The sequence below is a fragment of the Alnus glutinosa genome, chromosome 6, assembly GCF_958979055.1.
Source record: "Alnus glutinosa chromosome 6, dhAlnGlut1.1, whole genome shotgun sequence".
Classification (NCBI taxonomy): domain Eukaryota; kingdom Viridiplantae; phylum Streptophyta; class Magnoliopsida; order Fagales; family Betulaceae; genus Alnus; species Alnus glutinosa.
Genome location: NC_084891.1, coordinates 24,106,166 through 24,121,176, shown reverse-complemented (window position 1 = coordinate 24,121,176; position 15,011 = coordinate 24,106,166). Strand labels below are relative to the sequence as shown.

Sequence of the window (15,011 nt, the reverse complement as noted above, 5' to 3'; positions counted from 1 at the left end):
AAAATCTAATATTAATTATAAAATAGTTCATCTCGATCTAAGTTGAAATTGAGAAGATCCTTAATTATATCTAATACTAATGTAATTTTATCATACATATCAAATAAATCACACACTATGAAAATAGATCAATTCAAAACAAGTCGAATTATTATTCATAATTTATAGGGTTAAGATCAATCCATCTATAATCTCTCATTTATAATAAGCTTGATTATGATTGTCCTAAACCAAAACCAACTAATTTGATGTCATAACCTGAATTGTATTTAACGTTGCCAGTCTGTACGATATTTACGGAAGAGAAATGTTAATAGTTATAATTTTATTATATAATTATTTCATAATGTTGATGTAAGAGTTATAACTCACTTTAAAATAGTCATTATATATATATATATATCAATTGAATTATTGCATCAACATTATAAAATAATAATAAAAATAAAAATGATAGTATATTGCATTTCTCAACCAGAAAAGCAATTGGGTAGGTTGAGTATGATTAGTTACCCAAAAACTAGTGCTAGTGGGACGTGAGTGCTTGCTTATTCCATCGAGACAGAAAAGAAGTGGGGGTGTGAAAAAGCGAAACGTGGCACAGTCGTTTTCAAGGCCAAATCACTATTACTTACGGCGGCGTCGACAGCTTTTGTTAGGGAATCAAAAGAGACAGCACCGATCATGAGCCGACAACCTCTTTTGGCCATTAGATGTTGAAAATTGTTTATGCCCATTGTTTTTCTTTCTCGGAAATGTTAGACATATTTCAACAGTACGTAATTATGCCAAATTGTGAGAACGCGCGAAAGCATAAAAGTGAGAGTGTGTATTAAAACCACGTCAAAGAATATGAGAATAAAAAAAGAAATGATATAAATATTTTTTTTTTTACATATTTTTTACATATTTTATTTTCAAATTTATAATTAGATTTATAGAACCCACGCGTGCTAAAATTAATAATGAATTTAAAATTTAAATGTATAGAGATTTATATGCAACAATTTTCGAATGAAAATGTGTGTTAAAAGTCATGTCAAAGTACGTAAGAGTAAAGAAAAGAGCAAATTGAGCCAATTTTTTTCACAATTTACATCCAAAAAAAAAAACAAGAAAAAAATTATTAAGGGAACCCATCTCCGACGTCCATTTTCCCATTTCATCATCCCGATCAAGAAGTTAGACCATTAATTAATAATTTCTCTTCTTTTTTTTTTTTTTTTTTTTTTTTTTTTTTTTTTTTTTAAATCTTTGTTGTGAGTTTGAATATTAGATCAGCTCGGCGGCCTTTATCGTTGTTAACGAGAATTTCTTTAGTCACATGTTCATCTAATCATTTTGGTTTAGAAAGGATAATCAGTTGTTGACCACTTGACCACAAATCTGTAATATATTGCATCTTAGGAATATTCAGGGGATTAAAAATATCATCAGTGATGATGGATCACACGTGTCATGCACATGTAAATAAAAAATGATATCTTTTATATATGGTGCGTGAGTAATATTCCATCACCCAACCAAAAAAAAAAAGGAAAAAAAAGGTTGAATCAAATTAAGTCAAGATTGTGTCTGCTTATTGCGGAGCTGATACTACAAATCTGCACTATTAAAAAAGGTCATAATTTGACAGAATTTCGGTTTTATTTCAAGGAGTGGCATGATGGTAGAGTGCCTAGAACAGTAGGGTGTATTATTTATCTGATCCCAGGTTTAAAACCTAAGGGTACGTAGTACTACCTTCTTTTGGGGCCAGCCACTCGGGCGAAGTCCGGGATTGATCAATGCTTACTATCTTAAGTGGCGTGAAGTATTGGGCCAATGATTAACTTGGTAGATTCTGACTTGGCCTTTATGCTCGGTACTACTAATTCTTGTAGGCTAGCCCGAAATATTGCTTGACTCATAGGTGTAACTATGATACATACCTGGATTATTAAAAAAAAAAAAAAAAAAAAAAAAAAAAAAAAAAAAAAAAACACTATATATTTTAGACAGAAAAGCCTGAATTTGTGTCTGTGTCGACTGTCCGTGTTAAATTGTTGTTATCTTTGTCACTTTGTTCTTGGCATGCATGCAGTAAAACCTTTTGAAATTTTCTTCTTTCAGCTAGCTGTACGTAGCTAGAACAGTCATTAAGGAGAAGCAAAGCATGTACGTCTAAAGCTACATGGGCGACAACCGTTGAAGTGTAAAATCAAGAGTAGTGTAAACGGCAGAGAATTACAAAAGACCAAAAGAATGAAAAAGGAACAGGTCTCTGTAGAACATGCATGTGATCATGTTGGGTGAACCCCACAAAAGGTAGAAAAAACAGTAGGAAGGTGAGATCAACATCTGATGGCAGTGGCCAGTGGACCAGACAAGAAGAGCAGATGATCAGTTCAGAGAGGTAGAGCTAGGGGGACCTCAAAGCTAGCCCTTTTTTTTGTTTCATTTTAATTTCCATGGCTACCTCTTGGCTTTGAGCTTGTTGCTTTGCTTCCACGTGATGAGCTCGATCTCTCACCAATTGACGTATATATAGCTGATCGATATAGCTAGCCCCTTCTCCCTGCATTCAGGTGGCCACCTCAACAAAAGGGCAAATTAAAAGCTTCACAAGCATATATATAACAATAAGATATGAGAGTTGCTAGTGTCCAAAATCTGGTCCCAAAAAATGATGTATCCTTATGAACAGACGATAATAAAATAGGTATATATAAGAAAATAGGAACTACGCCCATTGGATCGAATGATTTTGGACCGTTTGATGTGTTTAAAATCACTATAAACTCGATCATATATATTTATAGACAACCATATAACTTTTGTGCAACAGTAATGTCATACATCACCTTGCCCACCCACGACCAAAGAACCAAAGAACCAATTCTCACGCATACACCAAATGTTTTGGGAATTACGCCACATAGGATTTGAGAGATATAAGAGAGGAACAAAGGGAATGATGTAATATTACTTTTGTAGAATTCTTTATTCTAGGAGTACCCTTTTTTTTTTTGTTTTTTAATTTTTGTTCGTGTCCCCGCTCTTGGTACGGGACCAATTAAAAAGTGGACCTTTACTCCTTTTCCGTAAGTCAGATTTCAAAGATGAGAAAGCAATGGAATTTTGGAAGGGAAAAGATGAGACAAAGGGGTTGGAGTAACGAGTAGAACGAAGGTGCCCTTTAAAGGAAATCTCATTCAATAGTGTCAAATCTTACGGATTGTCTCTGATTGTCTGTCCTAAAGCTGCGCCTGTGTGCCACTTTGTGTACAAGCAATGCTTTCTTTGGTTGTTCGTGGACAGATCCTGACCTGTTTTCTGCAATATTTTTCTTCTAATAACCACAATTAAGAGGCTTTTTGTTTTCACCGCTTGAAGCTTTTAACCGAATCGTCCGAATCCTTTTTTAAACCAGTAGGTCATTACTTACTGTTTGTTGTTATATCTGTATTGCCTTTTCCGTTTTATTGTTAATTTTGATTTACACCATAATCACTCCTCAATCTACATTTCACTAGGGAAAGAGCAAAAGAACAAAGAAAGAGTTTCTATTTTACATTGACTGACGTAACGTATTTTACGTGACGTCTCATGTCGAGTACTTTCAAAAAATAAAAAATAAAAGCCCACTTAAAATACGTCATGTAAACAGCAACATTAGTCAATAGAAAAATATTACAAGCCGGAATAGGATCTCTCCATTTTATTTGAAATGGATTGTATCGATTTCATAGTCAAGATTTAAAATTTGTGCATCTAATCTAACGGTGTACAAGATATCAATGTTGGCACTTTTTTTTTCTTGAAACAATTAAGTAATGTGACATCACGTACACGGTTAAATGTACAAACTTTAAATATTGACCATGAAATAAATACTATCCATCTCATTTCCAAGATGCCCTTCTTCAAGGCTTCACACGAATGTAACAATAACTTTACATGATCTAAAAACTTAGAGACCCCCCACAGAAATCTCAATGTAATCTTGATCATAATGATCATCACGATCATAAATGTTGGTATAGCAATCTCTGGGGATACCAGTCTTATTAATTGGCATTCTCTGAAAATATCAAGGAAAACACACCAGTCAACCAAATCATATGTTGTAGTACGTGTTCTTCCAGTATATATATATATATATATCAGAGGAAAGAAAGCTACTACTATAAACCAAAGATAAAGCTTTAAGGGTGAGTGAATGCTTGGTTTAAAGGTTGGTTTGAATATGATACCATATAACAAGAACCTCAGAAATTAAAGAACTAGTGAAGCATCATTTTCTAATCAAAATGTTATCTTTCTGAAGTTCTAACACAAAAAAGTAAACCAAATACATGTCTCGAGTTCAGAGAATTTTGAACCAAACACCAGTTTTGCGATGCTTTTAACACAAAAGCCTAACATCACCACAGTAAACCTCACATGAAAAGCTTGCATATTATGCAAAGAAAATTACCTGGGGATGACATTGTACAGTTTTAAACTGTACAATACAAGAGAACTAATTTGCAGAATAATAATGGCTCAGTACCAACAATTAGCACAAACTCAGACAAAAGTTTCCATTTTTGTGGAATGGTGACCCAGAAGGAGCAATCAGACCAAGACTTTGCATCACTTTCGTTCTTCGGGCACTAAGTTCTTGGGACTTTCCAAATAAAGTTGTTTCCTGAGAGCAACGATGCAATTTTTTACAAATTAACATTTTTTATTATTAATTTACATATGCACATGATGAGTCTTGAACCTGTAATCTCACCCTCCATGACAGGTTTTATTTGAGTTAAAGCTCATTGCCAACTTTATATAAATTTATAGGGACAATGTACCATACATTCCCTGAAGTTAGGATTGATTTAACTACAGTCCCAAAGTTTTCAAAGATGAGACTAAGGCCACTTGAGGCAAGAGCGTTTTTGGATCCAACCAGGCTATACCATCATGTTGCCTGTACTTTTCCGCCAGAAAGAATAATAATCATACAAAAGTAAAAAAAAAAAAACATGTTTCCAAAAATTGATAAAAAAAAAAAAAAAAAAAAAAAAAAAAAAAAAAAAAAAACTATAAACTAACCCATCCCTTCTCACAGTTCCTCACAAAAACATTTTTTTTTTAGTTTTTTTTTTTTATTGTTTTTAATTTTCTATTTATGATTTTTATTAATTTTTTACAGGAAACTACGACACGAGGTGGGACCCAAAAAACGTGGTTTTCATTTCCTAAGTGGATGGACAACCTGACAAAGGAAGTGTTTCTCAAATGGAAATACTTCGGTTACAATAGTTATTACTACAATCTTCTAACAAATTGGAGAAATGCTAGGGGTACTTAAAGTTTTACCAAGAGAACCTTACAAACTGATGTGGCAGTCTGACGTGGCATTTCTTTAATTTAAAAACTCATTTAAACCTCCCACGTCATTCCTCTCTTCTACTTTTTTTAAAAAAAATAAAAAATAATTAGCTGTCTTTGTTCTTTCTCGGTTTCTCCAACGTACACAGCTCTCTTTGTGCTTTTCATCTTCCTACTTCATCTTCCTGAAAAATCTGTTCATCTTCCTACTTCATCTTCATGTTTATCTTCATGTTCATCTTCCATAAACTAACATGCTACAGGTCAGTCTCTCTCCCTCTCCAAAAAATTTAGAAAAAAAAAAAAACTGTTTCTTCTGTCCCTGGTCTTCTCTCTCCAAAAAAAACTGCTTCTTCTCTCCAAAAGAATTAGAAAAAAAATCTTGCTTGTAGTTGGCGTTTGATTTGAGGATCAGTTTGTTTTGTCCTCTTTTGTCTGCAGACTTGTATTTTGTTTGTTTTGAGGCACAGCTTGTGCTGTCCTTTGTTGTCTGCAGACTTGATTTTTTGTTGCTTGTTTGTGTTGGTTCCTGTTGCTGTTTGTAGTAGTGGGCTGGTGGCTGTTGTTTATTCTCTTGTTGAGAATTTTAGTTCCAGTTTTTTCATGAATGTTGTAAATTGCTGAGTTTGGTTTTATGAAAGTTTTAATTCATCAAAAAAAAAAAAAAAAAAGTTGAGAATTGTTTGCAGTACATGCAAGAAATAGTCATCTTTGATATGTGATAATAATAGCATCATCTGCTATTGGCCTCTCTGTTTTTTTTTTTTTTTTTTTTTTTTATTTTTTTTTATTTTCTAAATCTTTTGGAGAGAAGAAGCAGTTTTTTTGGAGAGAGAAGACCAGGGACAGAAGAAGCAGTTTTTTTTTTTTTTCTAAATCTTTTGGAGAGGGAGAGAAATTGACCCGTAGCATGTTAGTTTATGGAAGATGAACATGAAGATAAACATGAAGATGAAGCAGGAAGATGAAAAGCACACAGAGAGCTGTATGCGTTGGAGAAACCGAGAAAGAACAAGTGTAGATAATTATTATTTTTTATTTTTTTTAAAAAAAAAAAGAAAAAAGAAGAAGAGAGGAATGACGTGGGAGGTTTAAATGAGTTTTTCAATTAAAGAAATGCCACATCAGTTTATAAGGTTCTCTTAGTAAAACTTTAAGTACCCCTAGCATTTCTCAACAAATTGGCATGGCAGTTCACAATTGAAGAAATAGGTAAACAAAGAAGCCACAAACTTATTAAATTGATAAGTTAAATTTTTTGCTTAATCATTTTTCACCAATTAAGAATTGCCATGCCAGTTTTTAAAGAAACTTGTAGTAACCCGCACTCTTCTTAAATTACGTCTATCGTAGAGGTCTAAATCTCTCTTTTGAAACTTCTAGAAGCCACTTAAATTAACCCTAATTTCAGGGAGTCTATGAAACATTTTCCAAATTTATATATGAGAATAAGTAAAAGCTTCTCCAAAAATGGGGAAAAGGAAGTCAGGTATACTTACAGAGCTTGGGCTATTTAACTTGTTTTTCTTCAGCACCTCATCTTCCTTGCGGGTTCTAATTTTTGCATCCTCCTCAGTGCTTTGGTTATTTGGCTTAGATTTTTTCTGCACATCTTGATCAGGAATTTTGCATTTCTTCCCTTTCTCAGTGCCCGCATGCTCTGTCTTGAGATTATTCTGCACCTCAACTTGCTTAAAGTTTTTGCTGCTATTTGGCTTGAGTTTCTTCTGCATATCATCTAGCTCATGGGCTTTGTTATCTAGTTGTTCATCACTACTTGGGCTCTTTCGCTTGAGACTCTGCCGTGCTCCTTGCATAGAGATTTTAATTCTTGCCTCCTTCTTGGCCCTTCGACTGGTTGGCCGAACGCTTGGGCTATCTAGCTTGAGTTTATTCTGCACCACATTTTGCTTAGAGGTTTTTTCCGCACCACTTGACCTACACTGTTTGAGATTCCTTTGCAACCTCCTATCTTGTTTAGAGGTTATATTTTCTGCTGCCCTCTCCTCAGAGCTTGAGCTATTTGGTTTAAGATTCTTTTTCATCCCATCTTGCTTAGAGGCCTCATTTTTTGCTTCCTCAGCTTTTCTGGAACTTCCATTCTTCACCTTCACTTTTGGAGTAATTGTTGGAGGATGCCCTCTTGGAGAAACCCTTACCTAACACCAAATTGGTATTCAAATATCAAATTCATAAGTAATGCAAGTCCAAAACACAAGACCAGGATAGAAGGCAGGCAAATAAAGCAGCAACAAGCTCACAGAAGCTTCAGTACTCCAACAAGTTAATCTCCTTGGCTCTACGTTGCATCTTTCTCTTTTTCAGAAACACTGTACTGGGAACTATTGGCATTATTACAAGCCTTCAGTTATCCTAATACTTGTAGCCGGATATTTCCCAACCAATGGAATATAAATAGTCTTCAAAGCCAGCCAACGTGATAACAAGCATCAGCAGTTTAAGATATAGGATGCTTTGAGATCAAAACTAGACTTACATAATTTGAGGCTTCTATATCCTGATCCTTGACTTGATTTTGATTGGACTTATCTCTAGTTGCGTCAATTCCTACATTTTCTGTCCAAAAATAAAAATATTTTGACCAGTATAAGAATCTTTAATTGGAATGAAAAGGACACATTTTTTCTTTTTCAATAGTCTCCAACTTATATAGTATTGTGTATGTTGAATACCAAATGACAGCAACAACGCACGTTATAACATACAATATCCATACATGGATATAAGCCTCATCTTCCAACACAAACACTAATTGTTGGATCATGGTAATCCCTTACATGGGATGGGACCAAACCTCTGTATGCATGTGCCATAGCTTGGTTTCATAGAAACCATGCAGAAAATATATATTCTTTTTTAAGTAAATCGAATTTCATTAAAAAGCATAAGGGCATGACCCAAGTACACAGAATATATATAAAAAAGAAACACCTAACTAGAAAAAGAAAAAAAGAGCAAGAAGATCGTGAAAGCCGAAAACATATCTTTATTCAAGTTTGTATATGTGGAAAAACCCTAAAGCACGAGGTGTTCATGATACCAAACAAACAGAAAAAATCGGCCGAACCGATTCAAACTGATCAGTTGTGACCAGTGTGTTGATTCAGTGCAGTATGGTACTTATTTAGTTAAAACCAAAAAAAAAAATTCAGTGATCGGTTTAGGAATCTAATGAACTATTCTACACCAAATAATGGGAGAATATTTATTCATCTACTCTATACACATGGCAAATTTTTTGGGTGTCTTTGATCGCCACACTCCCCCAAGAGGAGCGGCCAATATGCAATCATAGATTACAAGCAACTATTATTCATCTACTATTGTTCTCTTTTTCTTCCAGATTCAACAGTAACTCAATGGTTTTAGTGATAGATGATGTATATTGCATTTTGATATCATAACATTAAATCACAAAGCATTTCATGACAATACAAAAATGCACATTTTATATCAAAATTGGCATGCTTGAAAATAATCGTTTAGAGTTTCATGTGAGTTTCGGAAATCAGAAATTAATTAAGCATTTTTTTTTTTTTAAGTAAAGTATATTTCAAAAAGCGCAGAGAGGCGCAAACCTATAGTACATAGAATGTATACATGATACCCCTAATTCAAAGAGAAAAGAGAGCATATATCTAGAAAATCAGAATAAGAATACTCAGACATAGACTGTATCTTCACTCTCTACATAAACATGGTTTGTATCACCAACTTTTTCAAGTTAATCAAGCCAATCTCACAATCTTCAAAACTGCGTGTATTCCGATCTCTTCATATACACCACATCAAACACAACGGAGCCATACGCCAAATCGGCATCAACGTTACCCTTTGGCCTCCTCCAACTCCCAACATCTCTTTTTCACCGATCGCGGCATTACCCACACAACACCAAACATCCTTAAGATCGTACTCCACCATTCTGTAGCAACCATACAATGCAAGAATAAATTATCAATGGACTCTCCAGAAGTCTTACACATATAGCACCACTCCATCACAATAATATTCCTCTTTCGTAAATTATCCAAAGTTAGAATTTTCCCTAAAGTCGCCGTCCAAACAAAGAAAGCCACTCTCAGGGGAACCTTAACTTCCCAAATACTTTTCCACGGAAAAAAAGACTATATAGGACTAGATAAAACCTTATACTAAGACTTAACTTCAAAGGATTTTCTACGCACTGGAATCCAATAAATTTTATCATCTCCTTCACACTTTACTTTAAGAGAATACAACATATCAAAAAATCTAGTAACCACTTCCACCTCCCAATTATGAACATGTCGAGTAAACAAAATATTCCATAGAAATGTGCCATTTTGCCTCTGCATATTCTCCTCTACCCATGTATCCTTGCCACATGCAATAAGAAACAGTTCTAGAAAAAGACTCTTCAAAGGTAACTCCCCACACCACATCATGCCAAAATAAGACTTGAGACCCATCCCCGACCTCATATCTCACATGAGATGCAAAAGCATCCCATCTCCTCCTAATACATTTCCATACTCCTACTCCAAACCCCCAACCTCCTTAGAGCACCAACCACCCCTCATACTCCTATATTTAATAGCCACCACCTTCTCCAAATAGCATCCCTTTCCATAGCAAACCTCCATAGCCATTTACCCATCAAAGCTCTATTAAACCGAATCATATTTCTCACTCCTAACCTCCCCAAACCTCCGATAAACAAATCATAGACCAATTCACCAAATGAAATTTAAACTCATCTCCAATACCACCCCAAAGGAAATCCCTCTTAAGTTTTTCCAAACGATTAGCCACTCTCACTGGGATAAGGAAGAGAGACAAAAAATATATAGGTAAACTTGAAAGAGTACTATTAATCAAAGTTAACATCCCACCCTTAGATAAATACAATCTCTTCCACCCCGCTAATCTATTTTCCATTTTCTCAATAATGCTATTCCAAATATGAGAATCATTATACTTAGCACCCAACGGAAGACCCAAATACTTTATAAGAAGCGAAGCCACACCACACGCAAGAATGCTAGCCAACTCCCCCGCATCCCCTACCTCACATATAGGAACAATCTCAGATTTAGACAAATTGATTTTCAGTCCTGAAACTGCTTCAAAAACATTGCAGCAAACATCTCAAATCTTGAAATTGGTCAACCTTAAGGTCACAAAAAATCAATGTATCATATGCGAATAATAAAGGACAGAAATCTCCTACAAACTAGTTTGTAGGAAATTTCCTACAACCCACATATAAAAATGACATATGTCATTTGGCATGTGAGAATCATATGTTATTTTAATAGCATGTGTTTCTTATAAGCTTTTTTAATAGCATTAATTAAAAAACATGTGATTCTCGCATGATTAAGGGACATGTGTCATTTTTATATGCAGGTTGTAAGAAATTTCTTACAAACCAGTTTGTAGGAAATTTCTGTCCAATAATAAATGAGACACCATCATAACCTCTTGAGATCTCGATCCCACTGAGAACCTAGAGAGTCGCCCACTTTCCACCCTAGCAGATATCACCCAACTTAAGGCCTCCATCACCAACACAAACAGTAGTAGAGACAAATGATCCCCTTGTTGTAGACCTTATGAGCTACTAAAAAACCCTAAAGGCAACCCATTGATAATGATAGAGAAGCAAACAGGTATCAAAGCTTCTAGAGAAGAAGGATCAAGCTATTGTTTGCGATCAGAATTGGGAGAATGATTGTTGGAGAATCGAGGCAGGGCTCTAGGGGAAGATCTTCGAGATGTATCCATTGGTGACTAAACAACAGAGACAGAAGCATCGAGAGATTTGGGGCGAGATGATTGAGAGCAAGAAACGCAAGAGTAAGAGGGAGCTTCGGAATCTGCAAAGTTTCGTAAGATACAGAGACATCAAAGCTTCTTCGAGGTGTAGGAGTGACAAGGCCAATAGGTCGTAGGGGCACCTATTGGCCTTGTGGGTGCTGTTTGGGTTCTTTTGTGGGTAATCTTTTGGTTGTTTATTTGTTTCTAGGTTTAGTCTTGGGGGCTGTTTGCTGGGTTTTGATTGGGTTTTTTTGGGTCAGCTGTGGTTCTCTTGTGTATACTTCTTGTGCACGTAGGGGCGCCTTACGCTTTCTTTTCAATAAAATCTACTTATCAAAAAAAAAAAAAAAAAACAATTGAAATACAATGAGCAATCCAGCCTCGCCATCTCTCCCCAAAACCACATCTCTCCAATAAATAAAGTAGAACTGCAACTCTTGATATACTAATTATCTTTCCACAACGTATGTAGGTAAGTAGTGCATTTCCCCTTTTCAGAGGTCTGACAATTCTGTTTTGTATGTTCATTGAAATTGACATAAAATCAACATAAATACTACAGACCTTGCTCTCAGCTATAATGCTCTTTTTTACCTCTTCTTTCTTTCTTTCTTTCTTTTTTTTTTTTTTTTTCTTTTTTTTTCTTTTTTTTTTTAAATTTTATTTTATGTAAACTACAAATTATTTTAGTCTTTTATAAAATGCCCAAGGCTCGAAGGATTCATGTCCAACTCATGCATATAATGCCATACATAGTACAGACTGCCAGGTGGGAAAACAATGAACATGACCACAAGAAAATTGGCTCACCCTTAGATTTGGCTCCTCGTCTCTTTGATATACCATATTTTGAGCGGGGACAATCCTACAGCCATATCCAAATGATAGGGAAAAACCATAAATTACAAGCATCTAACATCATTCACCACCCAAGAGGAGCAGCTTTACCACACTGATAAACCTCTTATACGTTGCCCAAAAAGGGTAAAAGAAAAGGTTACCTGCTCCAGTGCTTTCTCAAAAATTTTACGACGGCAACCATTATTCTGCTGGAGTATCTGAAGAGTTTAAAGATTCAGAATATCAGGCACATGTAAAGAATAATAATTGAAATGTGACGAAAACAAATATACTTGACGTCCATAGAAGGAAGCATCAAAATTTACGTAATCTACATTAAACACTTACTAACTCAAACTCAGAATGACATTTTACAGGATCCACATACAAGCTGTGAGATAGATGCCAGACATGTTAATCAACAGAAAGGTGCGAACGGGTGGAAAAACAAAAAAGTCAAACAAGGTCAAATCACTGACTATTTATAGCTTCCATAGAGCCTAACAAGAACTTCACCCGCTGATTTATTTCTGGGTTTAATGCTCCCATTCACAGTGTTCTCATCAGCAACCTACCACAGAATTGAGTACATAAACAAATAAACATCAAATATATTCTGGTAATATCAATAGGTACCATTTGTGAAGACCAAATGAAACTAGAATGCATAGAATTTCGAATACCTGTGCAGGCCACCATGAGCCACCATTGAGTCTGACCCATATCAAATCCCCCCGAGTGACTCGAGTAGCTGCATCCTCCTCCACACCTTTCTTGCTAATCTGGCTTATTCCACTTCTAAGATGTTTGCGTTTCATAGTTTGCCTGCAAAATGGACTGTCTAATATCAAGAACAAGTACCAGATAGCATCCCATGCATTACTATTTGCCATTGATGGTAAAATAATACAATTAGAAATTTAAACAGAACATGTCATTGTTCCCTCTTAACCTTACGGTTATACTGGGTTCGTTTGTTAAAAAAGTGCTTTGATGAATTGATGTGTCATAAAGGTGAAAGTAGTTTCGAGTGTTTTGTCTTTGAGGTAGTTTGTTAATGTTTTTGCTTTTTAGCAACAATTTTTTTTTTTTTTTTTAAAAATAATAAAAAAAAAAAACCCACTACTACGATGATGCCTTAATATTATATTATGTTGTCTTTCCATTTTTGAGCTGTAACCTTCTATTACTTGAGCCAATTATCCGATTAGACTACATCTTAACACATAGTAAGAGGCATAATTTATTAAATTGCATGTATATCATAAGGGAGCCAGATATAAGCGCTTTTCAATTTCATGTAATGTCTGGCGGAAGCTTAAGGTACCAGCTAGCTTAGCAAGTAAAAACTCTTAGCGCCATACCAAAGACCTCGAATCAACTTGTACTCATTATCACAAAGCAATGCCTTAATAAGAACGCTAACTGTGTACCACAATGATTGATTGCCCAAATATTTAAACACCGAGTAACCCACATACGCGAAAATGTTCGTAAAAGAAAAATGTGAAAAATTTTCACCAACCCATTAAAAGCGACATTCTTGTTTCACCCAAATGACATGCATCCACAGACAAAAACGTGCTAATCTCCAAAGAAATGGAAGCCCAGGTTCACCTTCCGTTTGGTTACCAGGAAAAACAAAGGGAAAAAAACAGATATATGTCTGTATGTATCATGTATTTATTGTACATGCAAATGGGTCATTCTAGTCTGTTAACAACTAAGCAAATGTTTTTGTCTCCTAAGGTCCTGAGCAAAAAAAAAAAAAAACGATTCAAAGCTTAGATTTTCTTTCTGTTTTTCCTACTTTCTCTGGGCGACCAAACAATGCAGGTTTCGGACCCATAAAAGAAATTACATGTCCATCACAAAGGGAACTGTTAAACAATCAGAACTCGATCAAAGGAAGGCAGAGGCTGTGGGGACTTACAATCTACCGCGAAGACAGAGGAAAAGACCCACCAGCCCGGACGCACGTTAAACCCAAGAAGAAGAAGCAATGAGCTATTTAGCAGAGCGAAGCGCTAGGGTCTTACGAAACCCAGCCAGTTGCTTTTATGAGTTCCTGTGCATCGTCAGTGCGTGAGTGGTTGTGTCAGTACGTGTGCCGCACTCAAGTTGGTGACACGGCTAAACCCATAATAATCTTAGCGTATCCCGGTGATGGACCGGTTGGCTTTTCACATTCTGGTTTAGAGCGTTCACACTTCACATTCCCCTAAGCAAATTTGCACTCTAATTTAGATAATTTTTTTTTAATTCTATTTATAACAAATAATAATAATAATAAAAACTCTACGACTAATCAAAATAACTAAGCACTATAACTCAATCATATATAATTTATATTAATAAAAAAATCAATCAAATTCTCTCTTTTCTTTAGGAATAATAAAAGTAAATAAAGAAATAATATTTTAAATTAAAATGTGAAAATAGATAGCTAAAATGTTGAATTGAGGTGTAGGTTCTTTTTTCAAAGTGAGTAACTCAAATAGAAAAAAATGTGTTCATTAGCTAAATTTTAACTAAATATTAACTGAATCGGATGTGAATGCTCAAAGAATGTTTTCCCTATCCATTTAAATATTCTACCTCAAAGATTTAATTTTTCTTTCTTTCTTTTTTTTTTTTTTTTTTTTGAAAGGAGAGAGAATGCAGAAATTAACAAAATGTTATGTTTTTATATTTTTGTAAGTAAAAAGTAACTCACCAAATTTGGCAACCAAGATGTAGCTCTTTTTGTTTCTATTTCAGCTTCTCCACTAGCCAAATATAACATTTAGCTGGCCATATGAGATAATTTCTTTGTCATTTACATTTTTACTATGTTAGACACTTAAAACGTTATTGTTACCATGTTTGAATAGGGGTGAAAATCCGGGCCAGTTATAACCGGACCGGAACTGGAACCGGCACTAACCAGATCCGGAAAACCGGAAAATCGGACTCGGGTAGGTACCCGGTTTTTCAAAACCGGGTAACCCGGG

The 15,011-nt window shown here is 35.1% G+C and overlaps 1 protein-coding gene across 2 annotated transcripts; it reads right to left on the bottom strand.

Moving 5' to 3' along the window:
• Positions 1-3,620: 3,620 nt before the first annotated feature.
• Positions 3,621-14,234, bottom strand: LOC133870492 (uncharacterized). Of its 2 annotated transcripts, XR_009900747.1 has the most exons (10): positions 13,952-14,234; positions 12,702-12,843; positions 12,498-12,589; positions 12,367-12,409; positions 12,180-12,236; positions 11,989-12,043; positions 7,853-7,932; positions 6,855-7,514; positions 4,460-4,672; positions 3,621-4,063 (listed from the first exon to the last, which is right to left on the bottom strand). XR_009900747.1 is itself a non-coding variant. In XM_062307640.1 (9 exons), exons 2-9 carry the CDS (start codon positions 12,834-12,836, stop codon positions 4,541-4,543), a joined length of 1,254 nt encoding a protein of 417 aa, XP_062163624.1. In that variant the 5' UTR covers positions 12,837-12,843; positions 13,952-14,234; the 3' UTR covers positions 4,169-4,540. The 2 variants fall into 2 exon arrangements, 1 of the variants encoding a protein (XP_062163624.1); XM_062307640.1 differs by lacking the exon at positions 3,621-4,063 and having other exon boundaries at positions 4,169-4,672.
• Between the last annotated feature and the right edge of the window lie 777 nt (positions 14,235-15,011).

What these genes read in the sequence shown, in the direction of transcription:
- LOC133870492 (XM_062307640.1), bottom strand. Translation starts at nt 12,836, where the DNA reads ATGAAACGCAAACATCTTAGAAGTGGAATAAGCCAGATTAGCAAGAAA. An exon ending in ACGAGGAGCCAAATCTAAGG is followed by an intron (nt 7,933 to 11,988) that starts GTGAGCCAATTT and finishes ATTTTTGGACAG; the next exon opens with AAAATGTAGGAATTGACGCA. An exon ending in AGTTAAATAGCCCAAGCTCT is followed by an intron (nt 4,673 to 6,854) that starts GTAAGTATACCT and finishes CGTTGCTCTCAG; the next exon opens with GAAACAACTTTATTTGGAAA.